The sequence below is a fragment of the Parus major genome, chromosome 1, assembly GCF_001522545.3.
Source record: "Parus major isolate Abel chromosome 1, Parus_major1.1, whole genome shotgun sequence".
Lineage (NCBI taxonomy): Eukaryota > Metazoa > Chordata > Aves > Passeriformes > Paridae > Parus > Parus major.
This window is the reverse complement of record NC_031768.1, coordinates 113,314,300-113,337,704: the sequence shown is the minus strand read 5'-3', so window position 1 is coordinate 113,337,704 and position 23,405 is coordinate 113,314,300. Positions and strand designations below refer to the sequence as shown.

Below are 23,405 nucleotides of genomic sequence, written 5' to 3'. Positions count from 1 at the left end.
CTGGTGAACCTGGTACATCCACAAACTGGAATCCAAGGATTCTTACCGATTTCTGCCCTCACAGCCCCGGCAAAGAGGGAAAGTACCAGCCAAAGAGGTGAGAACATCTGTGATCAGGCGTCAGCAAAGCATCCCACTGAGAGATCCAACACTCCACTCCAGGAGTGCCTTTTCTACCACAGACACACTGGTGGGAGCAGAAACACCACAGAATGTTCCCAGTGAGCTCTCCCTGAGATGAGGTGTTGGAATGAGGTGATCTTTAAGGCCCTGTGCAGCCCAAACTACTCCAGAAATGTGTGATTTCAGTACACACTTGTCACTGGACAAACACACAAGGAGACACATACAGACCACGGAAATCTCTCTGCCAATTGGAGGCAAACCACATTTGGCTATTTTCCCCTCAAATGAGAGAAAAGTCAGCTTATTTGGGGGGCTTTTAGCATTCTCTCCGTGCAGGGTCAGAGCACTGCACAGCTACATCCCACACCTCACACAGCTGATCTCATCTCACAGGACACCACAGTGCATTTCACATTTTTTTCCCATTCATCACTTAGTAAAAAAGAAGAAAAAGAAATAAACAGGAAATGCTATGACAGCCCCAACTCTTGCAGTGCTTTCAGGCACTGCATAAATATGAACCCTGAACCATCACTGGGCTGGTGAATATTTCTTTCTTAGGCCTACAATATTCAGTACCACTGCTTTGTAACAAAGCTCAGTATTCTAATGGCCTGCAGCTGTATAATAAGGAGTTTGGGGATTCAGAATTATTCCACTCATTAAAACAGAATATTTAGATAAACAGCAAAAAGATGCAGACTGGCTTCCTGTGCGGGAGGTTACACAGAAAACTCTAAAATACACCCCAGAACTGTAATTGCCAGGCCAAAGGGCAAACTCAGCAGGCAGGAGGGCTGTAACCTGAAATACCTGAAAGCTGAGAAGTATGAACTACACAGAGATGAGAGATTCTGCTGAAATTACACAGGGAGGCCTTCCCCTGCTTTATGTTTCACACGGAACTGCCACGTGCCAGATCCTGGCTCTGTGGGACATCCTCGAGGGCTGGAGCATCCCTGGGACACCCTGGAGCCGGGCATCCCCAGCCTCAGGAATGTCAGGCAGGCCAGGAACCCCCCTTGGTTGCCTCTGGCAGGTGAGAAGCAGCCAAAGAGCCTCTGTGGAGCTGCCTGGCCACAGAACTCGAGATGCCTCGTACCCACAGCGATGCTCCGAGGAGAGAGGAGGGGAGCAAGGAGTGAGGAGGGGGACAAGGAGGAAGCAGTGGAGCTGCAGAGCCCTGCAGGCTGTGGGCAGTGTGGCAGCCCCAGCAGAGCCCCCAGCAGAACCTGTGTGAGATGTGACAGCTGGCAAAGGATGCTGCTCCCACCCACACCCTCCGTGGGTGGCACTGGGAGGAACTACAGCAACAAGCAAACTCCCTGTGCATCCTCCAGCTCCAGGAAAGCCACGTTCAAAGCACTCCAAACAAAGCTGTCCTCCTCCAGGGCAGGTGAATGTTCCTGTGGGTGGCTCAGGAATCAGAAGTACTTTTCTCACTGTGCTCAAGAGACCTTTCAGGTGCATCAGTAAACAGCACTCAAAAACCTGCTAGCGCTGGAACTGACTGGGGAGAAACAGCAAAACAAGTCGGGGACTAACTCACCATAAATATCAGAGGATGCATCAGACTTCTCCATCTGAATGTGCTGGGTAATTTTCTGACAGATTTCAATTTCCTTGTATAGCTGAATAGAGGGGGGAAAAAAACAAACACAAAAGTATATTACTGTGGGAGGACACATCAATTGTAACCGTTTGGAACAGATTTTTGATTTTTAATTACAGGCAGAAGAAAGGGACTGTGGTCATAATTTATCAAACAGTTTCTCTCCACCTGTGTGAGAGGCATTAGCAGTGTCACTCAGCTCTGCTGTCAGAACAGATAGAGAGGAGGAAGCAGTGTTTTCCCACCCCCATCACAAAACAGAGCGTGCATCTATTTCACTCAGTCAATACCATCTTGAGTCAGTTTCTGGCCCTGTTTTCCTCATTTACAGGTAGTAATAGCTTAATGTTTTTCTATTATTTTAATGAAGACATTGCAGGAATTCAATTATCTGACAGCACTAAAATCACAAGGAGTGATTTTGTTTCTTAAATACATTTCTTCATTATCAGACTATCAGGTTTGCTATACCTCAGCATGACATTTCACCTTTAACACCTGGATGTTTATTTGTACCAAGGAAAGCCCCCAAGTCTTTGAAATAGTCATTAACATCCTTCCTGGGAGAGCAGCACAAATTCACACCTAGGCAATAGCCCAGAAGTCCCTCCATCCAGCTGTAAATCCCTCTGCCTTTCAGCACCGAAGTAACAAACCAGCCCTTTGTCTTCGGAAAGAAAACATAGCCCCAGGTGAACGAGAGCCCACGGGTGAATATTAATTCCGTTTACATGCTGCTGTGAGCGTGTAAAAATGCAATTCACAACAATTAACATTCTGAAACTCAGTGTTTGGACTGCAGAATGTCAACTTTTAGAAAAGAATAGGAACTCGTTTGCAAAAGGTTTCCCTAATAAAAATATAATTTTATCTCCTGATAGAATATAGAATAGAATTCTATCAGCACTGCAAAACTCGGTATTACAGAATAGTTACAGCCCCATGGAAGTAACTCCAGTGCTCTCCCCAAACAAGCCCACACAGACAAGCAAACATACAAAGTGTGTTGGTTTAATACCCACACATTAGACATCATCCTGCATCCTGCCATTCCCTTCCAGCATCTGCACAGTCCCAGGGACAGAGTTTTGGGTTAATTACAGCTTTTCAGAATAAACAGTAAGTGATGACTCTGTCAATCCTACGCCCTCTCAACACAAGGCCCCCAAGTCCTTCCAGACAACGCAGCTAAAAGCTGTCTCCTCTGAGTTTTAATTTTCCCCAACTACATCACACTTCCCAGTCCTAGCACTCCTCTAACACTTTCTCACTATTTTTTGTTGTTGTTGACAGCATTAATGGAAAATCCCAGAAGTTCTTTGCTAAATGAGCAAAAGCCTCCATAACTTATAAAGTTTTATTTTTATAAGTAAGCTAACCACCAATGAAAAGGACTTTAAAAAGGTTTACAGCGTGCCTGTGTAAAATCACAGAGTGAAAGCATGACACTAATCCTGTTTGGTCTTTTTTTTTTTTAATCTCTGGCAAAATTCCTTTGAAGTCTGCTTTCGAGATGAACGAGATGAAAACAGCCAGCTGAGGCAATTAAGGAAGTATATTCTCACACAGAACTCCAGACCTTCTTGACCTCAATCTTTACCTCACCATTAGGAAAAAAAAAGCAAAAAACACCCAACAACTTGTGTGTTTCTCCCCTCTTTGAAGCTCAGACAGGGACTGTAACATGAAGTGCTCAGGCCTCCACACCATGTCTTTAAAACCTCCATGGACAACACGAACAACAGGAAAAGACAACTTGGAGGGAAGTTAAGCTTCAATGGGCCTTAGAGTGACTTTCACACATTGCCTGTGGCTGTCCCTCCTCTCTCCCCAGACACATCCACACACAAATACCAGCTAAACACCAACACAGGATGAAACCTTCTGAGAGATCCCTTTGCTGAAGGCCAATTTGCTATGGTCTGCAAAGCACCGTAATTGCAAAGCAAAAAGCATAACTCTGCCTGCTCCAGAATGTCAGATAAACACTAATTAACAGCGTCCTACCCAGTGTCATGTCATTTGCCCAGTGGGCAGCATTACCAGCTCATAGATCTCCTCCTCTGGCTTTGGTACATAGAACTGGATCTGGTTCTCAATGAGGAACTTCAGGCGCAGGTAGTGAGCGGAGTAGTCCAGCTGGTGTGTCTGCAAGAGACAGAGAGCCTTTAGCCAGAAGAGCAGCCTTCCCCTCATCTCTGAGCCTCACAGGAACAAAAACGACCCAGAACCACCTTCCACCACGGCCTCCTGTCCTGAAACCTGAACAAAACCTGGCCTTCCTGTTCTCCCCCAGGAATCAAGTCCGTGTACCCACGGAGGGCACTTGGGAGCAGCCTCCTTGGCTCTGCTGACCTGGCATCCTGCTCCCTCCCAAGCCATTCCAGAAATAAGCCCCTGCTGGAACAGAAATCTCAGAGCATGCCTTTGGATAAAAGGATATTTAACTAAATGTTCTGCTAACAGAGTAAAATATAGCAGGAAAGCTGTTTTCAGTTCGATTTGAGTTTTTTTAGCATCTTCATAATTTAGCACGTAAATATGATGTGGCAGATTTCAAGCAAGGTTAATAAACACCAAAAATCTGTCTGTCCTCTAAATTCAAAGCAGCTCAGGATACACTGGCTTTATGAGGCTAGAAGAAGCCAAGAGTTGCATCCTGGATTGCATCCCAGTGGAAACAGGTCACACCATTTTAATGAATTAGTTATAATTAGCTGAGGATACAGCATTTGGTCTGGGAGATGTTAATGACCTTTTCTCAGCATGATTAATAAGGTTGATTTAAGCAGAGGTTAATGCAGTGTGTAATCAAAACACATTATGAGTATGATAAACACAAAGGATATCATCCAGAAGTTACTTCCAAACTTCCTAAACCAAATCTAATGCGAAACCCCAAAGTGATTCACAGATACAGGAGGTAAATTCTCCTCACTGTCACTTCTGAAATCCCACTATTAAAGGCTTTTATACCTTCAGCCTTTTCATTTTAAACCAGCATATTACCAAGGTTTCTCAGGCTGTGCTGAAAACAATGGCTTATCTGAAAATTCACTCAGGAGCATCATTATTGCCTGTTTGTCCTGTTTTTTAAAGCCTGGCTTTTCCAGTTCCAGCCGTGATACAGCAGCACTGAGGTGATGAGCAATGTACACCGAGGGACCTGTGGAAAACATCCCACCCTGGCCCTCCAGCAAACACACAGAGAACAGGGAATGCTTTGGAAAGCCTGGACTAGCCCAGGAGTAAAAAAAAAGCTACCAATAATAAGAAGGAAAATGAAACAGATCTATTGCTGCACTCTGCACAGTGCTCTGGTTCAAATATGTCCAACCCAAAGATCAAATTATCCTTGGATGAAATGGAGTACCTGAAATGGAATAACCTCTGTAATCCAGGCAAATTCCTAGTTAATTAAATAATGACTGAAGTCTATCAAGGGCCAAAAGAAAAACAGCTGAATGTAGGAGATATCCTTGCTACCTCACTTTCTTTTTTTATTGGAAAGTTTCTTGCTCGCTTTCCTCCCTGATAACTGCTGTTTTCAATGATTTTCTCTTTACAGACACACACCTCACAAACACCTCAGAAAACAAGGGAAGCAGAATTGGCATTAAAGGTTCAGAAATGGCAGAGAGGAATCCTGGGTTAATTTCTGGCCAGCTTAGTTTATTGTCCCTAGACACAAAAGTGTCTTAAACAAAAACACAGAGAGGAGACCTAAACCCACTGAGGGCATCATCCCCCATGTCTGGGGGTGTCCAAGGAAGGGGCTGGAGCCCCAGGAGGGGCTGAGGGAGCTGGGAAAGGGGCTCAGCCTGGAGAAAAGGAGGCTCAGGGGGCCCTTCTGGCTCTGCACAACTCCCTGATAGGAGGGGACAGCCAGGGGAGCCAGGCTCTGCTCCCAGGGAACAGGGACAAGAGGAGAGGATTTCTTCCAACAAACCCCATCAATCAGCCCAGGTGGATGCCATCAATCCAGTACACTGCAATTCCATCCAGGTCAGGAATGAGAGGTGCAGCCCATGAGCCACCCCATTTAGCTAATTAACATCCTACAGTTGCCCCAAGGCTGTGTCTACCTCAAAATCTGACACTGGTTAAAGTGCTTCAAATAGGGCCATGATGTTCTACTGAAGTGAAAGGAAAAGGTCCCTTGAACGTGGACACAGCCAGGCTGCCCTAAAAGCCAAACCATTAACCCACTTTTTGTTGCTGGGAGCTGCATCCATCTGTGGGGAGGTGGGAGCAGAAACAGGGCAGCTTTAATGATATGAATATCCTTTCAAGACCACCCAAAATCCCTTTCAGCCATCCAAATCAGCTCCTTGGTTCATTTATTTCTCTCTTAATAATTCTGGCTATGTCTGGACTAAATTAAGCAGCTAACCCCGTTTAAAGCACAACCTGACAGCTTAACCGAGGTGCTCGAGAAGAAGAAGAATTTACAGGCAGGCTGTGATCCCATTCAGGAGCCCCCAGAGCATCCCAGGCTTAAGCACCTTCTCAGAGGCTCTGAGCACAAACCCAGAGGCCTTGGGGGACCTGCTTGTCACCCCTCATGCAGATACCTTTAAAAAATGTAAATTGTGATGGGAAAAAAAAATCCCAAACTTTTCTTGCCTCACTTATTATGCAGTCAAAAGACAAAATGCCATGTAGTCATCTAGGCTTGTTTTTTACTGCTATTATGTTCATATTGGGTTTTGGTGTTATCTCCACACTGGCTCTGCCTAAATTCATAGACAGAGTGTGATTTCCTCCTCCATTTTAAGACATACCATTATGCAAATGTTAGTAATGCATATACATTGGTTCACACTGAGCAGTGTCATCACAGAATCACAGGATGGTTAACATTGGAAGGGACCAACTATTTCCTATCAGCCATAGAAAGCAATTTTAATGCATATACACTGAGTTTTCCTGCCTTCCAAGTGATGCTGCTAGTTACATTTTAGGAGAAATCTTTGAGAAACCACTTTAAAAGTGCTTTAAACACTCCTCCCACCAATCTTGAATCATAGAAGTGTCACAAAGCATCCTCCAAAGCCTAACTCGCTGTGCAATAACAAGCAGCAATGTTAGCATTAAGAACACATTTTCCACAATGACTTTAGCGCATTTAAATGTTCTCCAACAGAAAAATCAAGCTCAGTTTAGCAGCACAGATTTAACCACATCTACAAACATGAGGAGGTTTATATGAAATGTAGAGCTTGAAATGTTTACTGTACCAGAACTTGACTGGTTCTCAGATGGCAGATGGCAAACTGATGTGAAATGATGTGGATCAGATATTAAAGGGGGGAAAATGAGCTGAATGCAAGAGACAGAAGAAAGAGATTGATTATTAAATGCTACAGAAAAAAGGCATCTCGACAGTGTTTTTCAGGCTGAAAACTCTTACAGAAAAGAAAGAAACAGATAATAGCTCTTGAAAAACATTCACCAACCTCCCCTTTTCCTTACACACCCCCACCCAGCGCAGCAAAAGCACAGTGAGAGACCAGACCCTCAGCAGGCACCTGCTGAACCCATGGAGCTACACCAGCTTACTCCAGCCAAGGATTCAGTCCACTGAGTCACCCATCCTTACCCAAAGGAAAACATACATCCTAAAAATAAATCATTACTAATAATGTGTCATCCAGCTTCCTATTATGTCTCTCTCCAAAAATGTCATCTTTTGCTGAACACAAAGCAGAGCTTTCACAAGCTGCAGCGCACCTGGCAGAGACGAGCGCACCGTACAATTACTGGAAACAAACGCCTTTCTCTCACCTTCCCTCTCTTTGGAAGCACATGCAACACGTTCTCAAAGTCCCCAAAGTTAAGCTCTCAATAGTAATAAATGTTTTCTTTTCTCCTGCTGTTGTTGTTGTACAAAGCAGACTCACTTTTCAGAGCAGCACGTGACAGGAGTTGGGTCTCGCTGGCTCAGAAAACACACATTATGTAGCTGCCAGATCTGAAAGCCTGTATTTAATTTGTCAAAGTTCCCAACTCTTTAGAGATGTAACTCTTTTTAATGGTCCAATGTCTCTGATACTTCATCTGGCAAAGAAATCCAGGTGGTTTTTCTTCCCCCCACTCCAATGTAGATAAAAGCTTTCCCCTGTCCCCTCCTGCCACCCACATGAGGTCGGGTCTGATTCTGCAGTGGGCAGCAAACACAGGCACCTTCTGCTGACTGTGCTGCCGCTCTCCCCAGTGCCAGCCTGAAGGGAAGGAAGGAGCCATGGCACGTGCAAACAGGTCCCCTGGCTCCTGGGAAGGGGTGAGATCACCTCACCTGCCTGGCAGAGGAGGGAAGGGGCTGTGGGAGGGGTGCTGGGGGCACCAGGGTGCTGCACCACCAGAATGTGGGGCGCCCAGGGGCTGGGAGAGGGGTCCCACACTCAGCTGGGTCCCACTGGAGCCACAGAGGATGGCTGGCTCTGGGAAAGGCAGCAGCACAGGCAGAGCTCCCAGGCTCAGCCACAGCAGGGAAGGCAAACCCCAGCCTGCTGCCCATCCCTGCAGCCACGCCAAGCTCGCTCCAGCTGCAGGGGATTTTCTGCTGCGCTCCTGCTCTCTGCTGCGGTGCAATTTGTGCTTTTCACTCCACACAGAGCTGGTGTCCCAGTGCAGAGCAGTCCAAGCACTGGCACTGATTTCCCACCGGCCCCAGGACACGTTTACCTTGCAGATCATCTCCAGCACGTCCCGGGAGGTGTCCCCAGGCCGGATGACAGTCAGGGCAGGCTGGTTGTTGGGCAGGCAGAACCACGAGGGTGTGAAGTACTCGTGCACCCAAATATCACAGTCGGGGTTGTGCTGGTGGACACTGCTCAGGGCCACTTCTTTCTCCCTCTAAATAGACAAAAATCCATCATGCCTATCCCAGCCCAACTCAGCTCCCTCTTCATCAATAACCAGGGCATGATGTGCTGCATCAGAGCCCTCTCAGACAGAAGATCTTTTGCTCCTGAGCCCAGGTTGAAGGCTTGTCTGGACAGGAACCTGCAGTTTTCCCTGAGCAGGATAGAGTGTGCCTCCTGTGCCACCCACACAGCTACACTGCTGCAGTGTGCTTCTCCTGGGATTTCACCCTATGGCCACTGGGAATGCTAGGAATGCAACAAAAAAATAGTAGGGATGAAAGCAGATTTAAATTTAAAAGTGAAATGTGCAGTGTTTCTGGGCAAACCAATGCCAACAAAACTGTTGTAGGTACTGCAGGTCCTATGCTTAGAAATGACAAAATAGCAAATCTTAGTATTTATTCTGAATTTACTGCCTGCAAATGTGGGGGAAGGAGGCAGCTGGAGAGGGTTTTACCTTTCCATCCGGGACTGTGTCATCAAAGATCCCTTCGAGAGATTTCTTCACTGAATCAACTCCTTCTCCAAACACCTGAGGAACAACAGAGGGAATCTGCTTTAAAACACGAGCCTGACTCCCTGTGTGCAGCACATGCCATGGGCAGAACAGTCTGTCTAACATCCAGCATGGAATTCAAACTGAGAAATACGAACATCCATCTCCAAACACACTGCTTGCAGAGATTTTTCACTGTTGCAGAAATTTGGGGTGGGGAAAACCTTCTTCAGGGTGGGTAGGTCACATCCAGCAGCCCCTCTAACCTCTTTTTGCTTGAGCCTGTCATCCAAAGAGAAACAACACAAGAACAAAGTGGTGTTTTCAGCAGAGAGGGGATCCCAAGCACCAGGTTAGCTCACTCCAAGTGCTGTTCTTTAAATAAAGAGAAGTGCTGTCCTGTGTCCCCCAGCCCCAGTTCCTCACTAGGACCACTGCTCCTGAGCACAGGTGTGGCTTTACTGGCACAGGCACGCCTTTGCACCAGTCTCTGTCCAGACCTAGGCTCTCCACAAAGCTTTGCAGGGCACTGAGCTGGGGGACCTCTCCAACATTCCCTGCCTCTCTGCTGCAGATGCACTGGAGAAAAGGAAAACAGCAGCTGGATGGAAGAGAAGGTGAGGTGAAAAACACCTGGTGATGGGGTGGTACAGGAAGATTAGAGGCCACTTCTGCTTGGATGTTTCTCCTGACTTCCTTGGAGAAGCTGGACTAATTTTATCTCTCCTTGTGCTGTGTTTCCCCATCAGTAAAAGTGGGCAATGAACACTTCCCCACCTCTGCCAACGCTGAGAACTCAGGAGGGCTCTGCTTCTGGCTGGCTTTGTAACGAGCCAGCTGCCAAAATGTACTCAGCAAACATTCAAGCACAAGTCAGTGGAACCCTTCTCTAATGAAACAGGAGCTGGTAACCCAGCACGAGCCAGAGAGGCAAAATCAACAGCATCCCATGCAGGAGGAATGACCAAACAGGAATATTTGCAGCATCCACCCCAAATCAGCACAGGACTACATCAGATGGGCAGGCAGGGTTGGTGCTGCAGCAGAATCCAATAATGAAAACTGAAAAGTTCAGTTTTATAGCTCCACAGCTCTAGGATCAGGTTGCTGGGCTGGTTAATTATTCCCTGGCTAAAATGAAGCAGGGACCAGGCAGGATGGGAAAAGTCCCTCTGCCTTTTAGGGACTTACACTTGTCTGCTTCCAATAGGCAACACTTTGCACAAGCGAGGGAAATGTGTTCAGGCACTGCATTTAGACACTCTCAATTTACTTTCTCAAAACTTCACACTTTTTACAACTCTCTTCACAAAGACTTTCCTTTAACCTGGGACAGAATCCTTCTCCAGGCCTGTGCTGTGGAGGAGTGAGGGGGGCAGGAGCAGGGGAGGCAGCGTGAAGAATGCAATTATCCCCACTGAAAGGAAAAACAAAAGGGGGAGCTCAGGGCAGGGAAAAAAGGGTTTGAAAACACAGGACAGGCAGGATCCCAGCTCAGGACAAGGGATTTGGGGCAAGAAAATACAAAGTGATGAGGATACTGCAGCATTGGCACAAGGAATTGGGAAGGTGCTCATGGAGCTGCATTCCAGCCAAACCCTGGGCATTTGCTCAGTCTCTAAATATCAGGTGAACTTTTAGTGTCTCGCTCCAAACAAGCTGAACAATTCCACAGCCTTTATCCTCTGCTGAACAAAACAAACACCCACTGCTGCTTGAAAGACAGCACAAGAAATCACAGGGCCCACAACAACATGTGTCCCCAGCCTTTCTCCAAGAAGTGAGAGAAGAGAAAGAAAGGCAGAGCCTGCATTTCCTGCAATTAGATGAGGTATGGCTCTCAAAAAGTGAAAGCTGTAATTAGGGATGTTTGGGAAGAATAACAGGGAAGCACCTTCTTACCACAGTGGAACACAGAGAAAGATCTGGGCAGGGACTGGGTGCAAACAGCACAACTTCTCCTTTTTTGTAAATCTGAAGCAAAACAGGGAGTGTCCTGACTGAATGCAAAGTTTCTTGTCACTTTAGGAAGTTTTCAGCAAACTCAGCTATATTTAAAGCATTGTACAAATTAATCATTTTAAATTAAAAACAACCAAGCAAGTCTGGATTGTTTTGGGTTTTTTTTCTCTTCAAAGCTGTATCTGTTGTACACTGCTGCTTTGTTGCTCCTGAGACTGGGGAAGGCACCTCCAGGAAAAGCAGAAGCAGCAGAAATGCAACAACAGAATTCAGCTAAAGAAAGGGCAAATTCCAAACCTGTGATAGGAGCTGCTGGGCACTGATGTGCAGCTGCAGCCCCTGATTTGTGAGGGGGATGAGGAATGCGATGACTCCGTGCCAGTGACTCTTTGTCGCTGCATTCTGCCCGATAACAAACCGACCTTGCAAGTGACAGTACCCCGAACCTGCAGCTGCTTACCTGGTTAATGCTCGGCCTCCCCTGCTTCTTCTTCGAGGTAGTGTCCAGCCCCCAAAGAGAAGAAAACCTGCTCCTCCGCTTGCTGGCAGACCTGGACATGGCCTGTGTCCTCCTCCTCACGCCCGACTCCCCCGTGCGAGCCGCCACCTGTCGATGCCACATGGCCTCAGGATCAGCAGCAGCCCCAGAACACACCCCACACCAAACTGGGGGCTGGGCTGGGGGAAAAGGCAAATCCTATGGCAACCAAGGGCTCTCACTGCTGGGACAGTGGGGATGCTGTCTTACTGCAAATTAACTGGCTTCTCCCAACATCAAATATTGAAATGGGCACTACACGCCACCTCCATCATTTTTTGGCATTTAATGTGAGATGTTTTAAAGCAGCCTAATCAACATAGAGAAAAACCTCAACATCTGTGAAGGGTTTGAGTTTTTTCTTTTATTTTTCTTTTCCTAGCAAGATTTCAAAGCTGAAGAAACCTGAGATTCCCAGACTTATCTGTTGCTTCCCAAAAACTTGGTTTTCCTCTTTGCTCTTTCCTGTGGAAGCACTCTGGGCATCCTGGTGCTGACTCAGAAGAGCAGCAAGGCCAGATAAAAGCTTGCAGGCAGGTCATGGCATTTAAACCCGCACTTCCTTAAAGATAAGTGACATCTGAAGGGCTGAGCAAGGCACAGGAAGGGGAAAAGTGAGCTGAAATGACCCTTCCCATCAGAGCAGTGTCAACTGCTCGAAAAACGCCCTGTGGCAAGAAGAGCCATTTGCCTTTTTTGATCCCAGCTACCTGGGGAGTGTTTCCCAGGCCAGGAAGCTCTGCAGGAGATCCGTGGGACATTACTCAGAGCTGAAGTGGTCAGGCCCAAGTCGAAGGAGACTTCCCATGCGGAGGTGGCCTGAGGACAGGAGCTCCTCAGGCCAAAAAGGGAGTGGTAGAACAGCAGGTATGAACGGGAGGCACAGCCAAGCCAAGCAGCCAGCCCCACCCTGCTGACTGCACCTCCTGAGCACCTCAGTGCTGCCTTCCCACGGCCCAGCAGAGTGACACTTTGTCATCTCCACAGCGACATCTCCATTCCCACAGCCCAGACCGTGAGAGCTCCCACGGCTCTACCTGGGACATTTATGCAGGGCCACCTGGGATAACTTAGCACAGCCTTGGATGAATGTACTGAGGAACATCTGCAGGAGATTTGGCTCATGGAATCACAGAATGATTTGGGACAGAGGGGACCTCAAAGCCCATCCCACCCCACCCCTGCCATGGCAGGGACACCTCCCCCTGTCCCAGGCTGCTCCAAGCTCCAGTGTCCAGCCTGGCCTTGGACACTGCCAGGGAGCCAGGGGCAGCCACAGCTGCTCTGGGTAAATTCCCTCCCTGAAACTTGAGTTGGGGTTTCTAACATGAGGTTGCATTTCCCCACGTTCCTGGGGGCAAAGGAGGACATGAGAGTTTGCTGAGAAGAGAAGAGAACACGTGTCTCTTCCAACACAACATTTTCAAAACATATTTTTTCCCTTGGCTCTCCAGAGACACCAGCATGAAGAGACAGACTGTTTTTCAGCCTAGCGCTCAGTGCTTTGCTTGATGCAAAAAAAACTCCCAGCATAAATGCAAATTACAGCCCGCCACTTAAAAAATATAATAAATCCACCAGCAATTAGCAGATGATGACGCTAATCTTTTCATATAGGAAAGAATAAAAACGCCCCTAACTGAATTACAGCTCTGCATTCAGCTGAAGGCTACAGCTGACATCTACAAGACAACAGTGCAGCTCAGCTATTTCTGAGAAACTCCAGGAGTCCAAGCCGAAACTACAAGAACTTAAATTCATTAAAACCCCAGCACTTTGCAAAACATTTCCCTGTACTTTTAAGAGCTGGGTTGTTACAGTACTTCAATTTAAACAACCATTATTTGCCACACCTTAGGTAGCAGAGAAGAACATTTCCCCTCCCTTGAGGAGCACCAGGTGTTGATGAGCAGAGGGTGGATAGTGGAGTAACTGGTCAGTAGTTCCATCCATGGAAGTCAGATATGCTTGAGAAGGTCTCAGCCAGCACAGGCTGAGGGTCTCAGAGCAGCTCCACTGTCTTCACAGGATGTGTGGATCAAGCCCAAATTCATGGGCACTTGAGATGACCCTGCTCTTGTAACAGTGATGCCTTAAGTTTTAGCTTTCATTTCTTCCAGATTCTGCCCTGCATTGGTGTGTGACTCTGCACTTCATATAGAGTGTCAGCAAGTTCTCCTCACGGCTCAGGCAGACACAGCAATCCTTTTCCAGGCCCAGAACCAAGGACACCACTGCAGCCTCAGGCCCAAAATGTATAAACAGCAGTGAACTGAGGAGAGCAATCTGGGAGAATGGGACTCCATCACCTGAAGCTGTAATTGGACAATTAAATGTGGAAATGGACCAAAACTTTTAAAAGCGTGAAAACTCATGACTCAGAGTTCATCTTGGCTGGAGCCACAGCCCAAGGTGCATCATTTGAAGGTTTTCTAATAAACACCTACTTTATTCCTTCCACTCTGTCCTGCCTCTGTTCCAGGTAGCCTCTCTAGGCATCAACAGGAAAATCTGTCGATGGTGGAAATTCAAAATGACACGTACAGGTCGAAGAGGCAGCAAGCAGCAGCTCCTCCAGCCACCCCCAGCCCCTCTGGGAGCAGGATCTCTGATCCCTGACCCTGCAGTGCCCAGCCCTGCCCGTGCCCACTCACCAGAGCGTGGAAGGACGACACGGAGAAGATGCCCAGGCGGCCCATGGCCACCTTGGTGGGGCGGCTGGCGAAGGCCAGCAGGCGCTTGGGGTTGGGCAGCTCCCCGCCCTGCAGGCTCGCCAGGTAACAGCGGTACCGGAACAGATCCATCTGGAACTGCTCCAGGTTCTGCTCCCACACGAAGATCTGGGTCCGGCAGAGGTTCCAGAGAGAGGGAAGAGAAGGGGAGAAGAGGCTGGTAAATGCCTTGAGAAAATTCCCAGCAGCACATCCTTTTCACCAACGCTGATCTCACTCAACAAACCCCGATTCCTGATTTTCCCACTCTCCCCCACCCTCCCAACCCCCCAAAGGATGCAAATATTAAGAGTTTTCATTAGATGGAAAACAACTTTTTCTACATTCATGGCAGAAGTCTCCTCCTGGGACAACCGCTCCTTTGATACAATGCTAATTAACAGGATTAAAATTTCATTTTTAATTTTCTTTGTATTTCCAGGATTCTCTGCTCAGCAGTCCCTTAGGAGGCTTTTTTCATGCATCAAGAGCATGTGAGGAACCAGAAGAGCAAACCCCACCAAACTGCAGGCACAGGGCATCCCAAATCAGCAGCCACAGCAGCAGCTTTGCTGTGAGCAACAACAGAGCTTGAAAAAGTGCCATACACTGGGGATAATTAATCTGATCAGTGGAAGAGTGCTGTAATCAGCCTATGGAAGGACTTATTTAAATAATTCAAATAGCTTATAGGAAGCAGTTTCAAAGCATCCAGACAAACTCAGTTACATAAAGAGAGAGGCTGCTCTGCCCTCTCACTGTGACTGACAGCTTTGAGTGGAGCTCTTTAGCATCTCCCTCCCCTTTCTCCCCTATTTCCCCTTCTCACGGGCTTCCAGGGGGTACAAATCTCTCTAGCTCAGCCCCAAACACTTCCCATGCCTTGCATTACACACTTGGCAGCCGTGGTAGCAGAGCTCCAAATGAGGGAAGCAGGAGCCATATGTTAAGCTTCCCAAAATAAGGTGCTGCTGCAGCAGCGGGAGAGACATCTGCTCGAGGCTCTCTGCTTCTGAAACCCAGCCACGCTGTCCACTTGATGGCAGGAGGAGCAGCCCCAGGGGGAGCCAGGGATGCAGCCACAAGGTCAAGGCAGACCCTTGTGACAAGCAGAAACCAGGCATGGCTTCTTCAGGCCAGCTGCCAGCAGAAGCAGCAGTGTTTGTTGGTGTGTGAGCAGCTGTTCCCCACGGCATCCTCCAGCTGTGGCCTGGCAGCCTCCTCAGTCAACCTCCTGCTATCCAAATCTCCTGGAGGCCAGCAGAAAAGGCCCATGCTGGACCTTAGTGAGGAAATGGTGCAGCTAAGGCAGCCAGCCCAGCTCTCCTGCTCCCACCTGGCTCCAGAGAGCTCACATCAACCTCTGAAAGGCCTTAAACCCTCGCTAGGGACTAATTTCACATCAGCAAGAGCTTACCTGATCCAGTATGGTCTTCTTCTTCTTGGAGTCTGTGACAGAGGACAGCTGCATTTCACCCATTTTCTTCATCTTCTCGTCCATGTCTATCTTCTGCTCCAGCTTTTTGATCTCTGTTTTGAGCAGCTTGACCGTGTCCTCCTTGTGGTGCTGCCGCGCCACGGCGGTGGCACAGGCCGAGTGGATCGCCGTGATCCAGTTCTCCAGCTCCGTCTGGCTGCACGTCTGCATGCGGGGAAAGAGGGCAGAGGCACTCAGGATCCTCTCTGAAACTGATTGCAGATTAACAAATGCAATTCCAAGGAGTTTCCTTTCCCTTTGATCTCAAGATTCAAAGCCTTAAATCCACTTACTCCTGTCGAAGTAATCACCCCCCATCATCCATAAGCAGGCCATTTTTAACTCAGCACCAGGCACTCAGCACTTGGAATTACACCTCTATCTGTGCTTTGCAGCTGTGGGTGCTTCCCAGCAAGGCCTCAGGAATTACCTCCCTGGCTCAGTGCTGCCATAACTTCTAGCTTGGCATTTTACCGTGATTTCTAAACTCCAGATCCTTAAGGCAGGGAATGCACCAGCGCTGTACTCTTCCCAGGATGGACAGCTTTCCTGGCTTGCAGCAGTTAATCATAAATTAATCATAAATTAAAAGGTGACCATGAGAAGTATGAGTAGCTCTACTATGGTGCACAGACAAACAAGCTTTCTGTTTCTGAAGGTCCCAAAGCTCTCTGGTGACACCCCTGTTACCATTAAAGGCTCATCCTCGTTTTCACAGCTCTGGCTGTGTCCCTTCCCAAGCATAGATATAGCAGTTTGGGAAAAGGGAACGTTTCTCCTTGCTGGAAGTGTCCAAGGCCAGGCTGGACAGGCCTTGGAGCAACTTGGAATAGTGGAAGGTGTTCCTGCCCATGGCAGGGCGTGGAACTGGATAATCTCTAATGTCCCTTCCAGCCCAAAGCACTCCATGAGACACCAGGCTGGAGCATGGGACACCAGTAGTGTTTTCTGGAAGAGAACTGTTCCAGAGAACTTTCCAGATTCTTCTTTCCAGATTTTCAAAATAAAAAGTCAATCTTCTTAAGGCCTTTTACTAAACTCCATTCCTTTTTACAGTAGGTCATAAAACAAACTTTCCAGCCAGCTCAGGGTTGCAGAGGACTTTCTGTGAGTGTCAGCCTGTGGCAATAATCACACTGGTATTTGGCTCCTGGCTGGAAAAGTAGCAAGGTGCCAAACCACCCTGTTCTAATTAAACTTTCTGATGATGCTGATCTATTAATAGACAGCCCAGCATGACTCCACCATTTGCTGGAGAAGATGAGGAAGGTCACCCTCGCTGAGGTCACAACTGACAGCCACGGATGAAGCTCAGGAGAGCTTCCCAGAGAAGCCCAGCTGGCCTTCAGACTGATGCTCCCCAAACTTTTGTGGTGCTGAAACAAGTGGGACACAGCTGTCCCAGAATGACACCACTTTCCTCACTCAGGCTAGAAGTCCTAAGCACAAACAGGATCTGCTCCAGGACTGACCTCCTCCTTCCCAATTCCCTTGGCTCCAGCTGGCACTGTACACAGGACACAGCTGAAACTGGTCAGGCCCTCTGCCCAGGCAGTAGCACCAGCAGGCTCTCATTCAGCTGCTGAGGACACTGTGAGTCCCTCTAGCAAAGGAACGGCTGCTGGAAATACTGGAATTATCTGCCAGAACAGGAGACACTTTGCCCACAGTCAGGTGGTGAAACCTCATCCCCAGCAGAGAAGAGATCAGCACTGGGCTTAGAATGAGATGCTGTGTTTGTTAATTCCTAGCAAAATCCTAACAGTGTTTGCTGACTTATTACATTTCAAAGCATTATCTGCATACAATTAGATTAATTCTTCTTCTGGGTTTCCTGAGGAGAGGGAGGGTAAAAGGGGTCTGGAGTGGATTTTAGGAGCTGAAGACCCAGCCCTAGGTGGGTGATGGGAATCAGTGCCCTTCTCAAGGGCCAGGGGAACCCAAGCAGGCTGCAAACACCTGACACACGTGGGTGCTGTCCCAGGCTGCTGTGAGCTGCCGGCACACACAGTGACACGTGCCAGGCTGGCTTTGTGTGGGCACAGCCGAAGCTGCCTGAGCCCTGTGCGAGGATGGGGATGCCTCTGGGGGCACTGCAGTGGGCAGGCTCCTTACCAGCTGTCCAGGATGTGTGGGATCACAGCCAGCCCTGTTTTCCACAGTGCAGAAAGAGCCTCCTGCAGGGCTCTGCCTGTCCTTGCCAAACCCGCTCCTACAGCTCTGTGCTGGCTGGGGGCACTCTCGGGACATCCCCTCCTTCTCTGCCCCCGTGGCAGAGGGGACACATCACAGAACCTTTCTGGCAATAGAAATGACTGGGTTTTGCTTGAAAAGGCTCACTTTTGCTTCTTCCCTACACAAAAACCTACCTGTGACATAATGTCACCGGGCTTCTAGAGAATAAGCTTTGGGGTGACCTCACTGGGCCACTCCAGTCTGGGAGCCCACAAGAAAGACAGAGAGGGATTCTTTGTAGGGACATGGAAGGACAGGACACAGGGAATGGCTTCCCATTGCCAGAGGGCAGGATTAGGTGGGATATGGGAAAGGAATTGTTCCCTGGGAGGGTGGGCAGGCCCTGGCACAGGGTACCCAGAGCAGCTGTGGTTGCCTCTGGATCCCTGGCAGTGTCCAAGGCCAGGCTGGACATTGGGACTTGAAGCAACCTGGGACAGGGGAAGGTGTCCCTGCCCATGGCAGGGGGTGGAACTGGATGAGCTTTAAGGTCCCTTCCAACCCAGGCCATTGTGAGGCTCTGTGATTCCCTCTCACCTGGAGGAAGGTGTGCAGGTGCCAAAACACACATCCCCTTCCCAGGGAAGACGTGAAGGAGAGAGGGACAGGGGCACTACTACAGAAGGAGCTGAGGAAAAATCCCATTGAGGTGGCAGAGAAGTTAGTCCTCAAAAAAAGATGGGTCAGACACTCAGTCCCTCCAAGAATCAGAAGGGCTTTTTTTTACACCAGTTTGAGAATCCAGCCCTTTGCAAGTACAGCTGCAAGGACCTACAACACAGCGTAATTTTAATTTTTTTGCTCTGGAATACAAGGGAGTGATGATGTGGGGACACATCCTGCCCCAGAGCAGCTTCCGGTTTGGGAAGGCAAGAAACTCCATTGTCATTGGAAAGAGAAATAAAGGGATTTCTCCAGTGAAGAAAACTGAATCAAAAGTAGAGGAAATACAACTACCTCAGCATGTTCTGCCAATTGCAAATAACAGAATGTCACACTCTGCTTAGTGCCAGCTTGACATAAAAAAGGGGATGACAACCTAAAAATCACTCAGGGAAGCAGTGGTTACCAAATTACAGAAATCTTTTCAAGTGAAACTCACCAACTAATGGATGGTCTTTGATGTAAGTCCTGGGAATTTTTTTTTAATGTGCCCAGCAAAATTAAGACATTTCTCTTTCCTGATTAAATTCCTGCACTTCCAATCTCCTCCTGGGCAGCAGCAAAATATGTGAACAAGGGGCAGCTGGATTCTGTAGCCCCTCTGGGAGAGCACCTGCAGATCCAGACATCCCCATGCACTTCCTACTGCTCTTGTCATCCTCTCGAGCCTCTCTGCAAGGCCCTCCTTTGACACAGGTCTTTTACAAGACACAGAGAGTGGCACAGCACATTTAATGCCCAGCTGGATGTCCTGTGTGGTGACTGGCTTGGTCTGTGTGTTTGAAGCATGCTGCCCAACCAGTTCTTACGGCAATGCTGGGGCATTTCTTCGTTCTCTGCCCCAGCCATCCACACAAAGAGGGTCCAGCCAGTTATTAAAAAAGCAGATTTGACACTGATCATGTTCAGATCGTGTCCTTCCAAAGGAAAACCCCAAACCTACTGGAGTCAGCAGGACTTTCCACTGATCTCAACCAGAGCTCAGATGTCCTCCTGGCTGGGAGACAGAAAAAAGCTTGGCAAAAACCAACCTGGAAGAGGAAAGCGTCCCCAAGGGAGTTGCTAAGGCAGAAGACAAAGTCCTTCTTGGGGTGCTCAGGCACGGCTTGCACGATGCTGTTCTCCACCCAGACAGCGTGTTTGGGGATGCTGTTGTGGTCAATGCCAGACCTGCCATCAGTCTCGTAGAAGAACAACGTGCAGCCTGCAAGGGACAACAAGCAACACATTCAAATGCTCTGCTGGTTTTAATGGCAAGCAGGCACATCACGAGCTGCAGGGCACAGTGAGCCCTGACCCAGGGCTGTTTTGTTCCCCCTGAGTTTTGTTCTTCCTAGGACTGTCAAAACAGAAAGTCACGGGCAGTAAAATACACTCCTGGATGAGAAACATCATAAGAAATCACAAGTTTGGGCTCATGGCCACCCCATGCCTGCGATTCTGGTCCCCTGAGGGTGACAATCAGCTGTGAGCCAGCCCTGGGAGCAGACAGGCCCCCGGGCATGGCCCAGCCTCAGCCTCTGCAGCTGCTGCTATAGTCCCTGCAAGGCTAAGATCAAGCCATTTAATTACTGGATGCAGACAGTAACTGGAATTAAAATGGGCTGGGGTGAGCTGTGCTTGCTGAAAGACTGATGGACAAAAAAACTTAATTGGGGACGGCAAACAACCTGCTCGGTGTTGCAAAATAATCTCTACAATCCTCCCGGGGAAGGAAAACAAAGTATAGAGCATGTGTGCAATTTGGGAGATTCCAAAAAGAAAAGGGTCTCCACCTCTCCCACCTTCCCACATTATCTCCAGTTATTTACAGGCTGGCACGTAGTTGCTGTGTCACTGGAAAGGGATGATGCTCTGGTACCCAGCTCTTCAGAAAACAATTTGCAGCCAAACAATGGCAGCTGCTCACTTCAAAGCCTCAGTTAAACACTGCCAGTACCAGGGCACAGCAATCCAAGGAGTTAACACTCCACTTGAGCCAAAGCACTTCAAAACAACATCCCTCCCCTGCTCATCCTTCCCCTTTCTTCTCCCAGATGGCCCTTTGTTTGCCTGCTCCTCACAGCAAGACCTTCCTGCCCCCTTCCCAGGAGATCAGGGCTGCCCCTCACCTCCCCTCTCCCATTTCCCCAGCTCTGCAGCCACCCCAAGCAAGAGCTAGCTCCAAACTTTGCTGTTGGCTTTAAAATAGCGCTGCAAATGAAAAATAAACAAGTGCTCTAGGAAGAGCTCTCTGTGGGGAGGACAGGGTTTGAGCACACTGAGCCTTTTGGGTGACCCCACCTAGAGCAGGAGACGCGGCTCTGCCTCCACAGCAGAGCAGAGGGAGGCCAGCCCCAAAACTGTGGCTTCCAGTTCCCTTGCTGATGAAGCACATGAGGATGAGTTTGAGAGCACGTGCCTAACAGACTGCAACAACCCGGAGAGAGGAGGGTCTGTGGCCCAGCCGCCGAGGAGGGAGCAGGGCAGCTGGGTGGGTACAGGTGACACAGCCAGAGCCACACATCAGCCTTGACGACCCACCACAGCCTCCTGTCCACCTCGCAAATGTGCTGCAACCCTGAGTATTTATACTCATGAAGCACCTCCCGGGGAAGGAGAGGTACGGGAGGGACGCAGAGCGTGGCAGAGGCCCCGTGTCATTGTCACCACCGTGGTGTGCCTGCGGTGGCACATGGGCATTCATTCAGCTGCCAGCAAGCCATGGGCACGCTTCTCCAAGGGAACCCTCCCTGGGTGGTGCCAGCAGGGCTCCAATCAAGCTATGAACCTCACTGCCGTGTCTTGGACTACACACGTGCCACGGCTGAGCACATCAACGACCAGCACACAAAAAACCAGCAGGGCCATTTCCCCACGCTCCAAGTGAACGATACTGAAGACCACGGCAGCTTTTGTTACGAGTCCAGGCCCCTGGTCTGGCCGCCCCACCGGACCCCAGCCCGCTCTCCCCGGTACCTTTCAGGGACACCCAGTAGTGCTTCCACTTCCTGCGCGTGGCCGACTCCACCTTCTTGTTCTTCTTGTGCACCAGGAAGTTTTTGACGGCCAGGGCGCCGGCCTTGCGCACGGTGCCCTGCGCGGCGCTCAGCAGGATATCGGACTGGCCGGGGGAGCTGAGGGTGCCGCTGCTCTGCTCGTCGCTCAGGGCCGAGCCCGCCTCCTCCAGGTGCTCGCTGTTGGTGGTGCTCATCTCCAGCTCGCGGCGGAAGTTCTCGTAGACGCCCTGGCGCAGCCCATCGCCCGCCGAGCTGCTGCCGCTGTCGCTGCCGATGAAGGCGCGGCCGGCGGGCGGCGAGTAGCTGGCCGTGGTGGCGTTGGAGCGCCGCGACAGCAGGTCCGTGTCCGTGGCTGCGCCCTCGATGCCGCTGTCGGTGAACTCGCTGCCCTCGCCCGCGTTGACGTCCTGGCGGAGAGAGAGACGTGGGGTGAGGAGGGGAGAGTGTGGCCAGGCCCTGGACCTGCCTGGGAACACCATGGTTCTTCACACCTCTGTTTTTCCTAGCAATGGGAATCCCTCGGCCCTTCTCCACGCTAGGACAACTGGAGGAAAAGGTGGGGTAGTGACAAAGGGGCACCACAGCTGTCCTGGGACAGCAGAGAGCTCTCCACCTTGGAGAGAAAGGTGGCTTCATCACCTTCAGTGTGCCACGAATCTCTCTGCAGCTTCATGGGGACAGCTGCATTCTCAACATTTAACATCTCACAGCTCCAGGGCCGTGTTTCCCCACTGCTGCAGGAGTCCCTGTGGGACTTGGTGTGGACTTTGCCTCAGGGGCATCTAAGGCAGGATTCCTTCCTTCTGGAGACAAACAACTGGAGGAAAAGGTGGGGTCGAGGCACAGCTTCCAGAACAGGTTAGGAAAGACCAGTCACACATGCACCGCTCCAGGTGGTGCCTCCGCGGCCTTGGCAATTTGGAATATAAGATGCAGCATCATCTGTTTACATTAAGCCAAGTTAACAGTGCTAAAGGTTTTGCAAAAGGAGAACATATGGTAGCAAAAACTGGCAGCGTTGAGAAAAGCAGCGCCCAACCTACGCGTTTTGAGGAGAAAACATTGATATTGTGCATTCACACCTCCAGCTGAAGATACATTTCAGACACCCCAAGGCTGACCTTTGAAAATTATGTAACCAAAAAGGTTCCTTTTTTTTTTTTTCCCTCCTGACAGGTTAACGTGGTTGAGATTATTTCTGTTCTCATCATGAACCATAATGATGTGCCATTTGATATTCCCCACCAAATCCCACAGACCCCTCCTGGTTCCCAGGAACTTGCAGTGCAAGGATCAGAAGAGACAAGAATACAGCCAATTTGAGCAAGACAGGAGAAAACCCCATTGAATTGGGGTTTTGAAGCCTGTGACTCAGCCTGCCCCCTGCTACAAGGCCAATCCCCCCAGGGGGATACCCACCACCACCTCGGTATCTACAGGCATCTGTGGCAGATTTTGGCGGACAAACAAAGGCCAAACCCTGTAAATGGAAACAAACATTTTAGGCACTTGAGCAAAGAGGATGCAAAGAAGTGAGAAATATGGCCAAAAACAACAGTGATTTCAACCTCTACCTCTCCTGCAAGAGCAGCTAGCTCTTGATTCACAAGTTTAAAAAAAAAAAAAAGAAAAGATGGGTCTCTGAGAAGAGGTAGCAGAATGGAGTATTTATTTTGAGAGAAAACAAGCTTCCAGATGTTGGTTCAAGCACCAGTTT

General features: G+C 49.1%; 1 protein-coding gene across 5 annotated transcripts in view; it reads right to left on the bottom strand.

Moving 5' to 3' along the window:
• TIAM1 (TIAM Rac1 associated GEF 1) overlaps positions 1-23,405 on the bottom strand; it is a 123,049-nt gene that overhangs the window by 33,486 nt on the left and 66,158 nt on the right. For all 5 annotated transcript variants that reach the window (XM_015647776.3, XM_033519009.1, XM_015647520.3 and 2 more), the window contains 9 exons: positions 21,648-22,095; positions 19,721-19,893; positions 15,732-15,956; positions 14,258-14,443; positions 11,526-11,672; positions 9,065-9,139; positions 8,426-8,596; positions 3,782-3,886; positions 1,676-1,757 (listed from right to left, as the gene is read on the bottom strand). In XM_015647776.3, the coding sequence (XP_015503262.1) occupies positions 1,676-1,757; positions 3,782-3,886; positions 8,426-8,596; positions 9,065-9,139; positions 11,526-11,672; positions 14,258-14,443; positions 15,732-15,956; positions 19,721-19,893; positions 21,648-22,095 (1,612 nt within the window). The remainder of the gene's footprint in view (positions 1-1,675; positions 1,758-3,781; positions 3,887-8,425; positions 8,597-9,064; positions 9,140-11,525; positions 11,673-14,257; positions 14,444-15,731; positions 15,957-19,720; positions 19,894-21,647; positions 22,096-23,405) is intronic.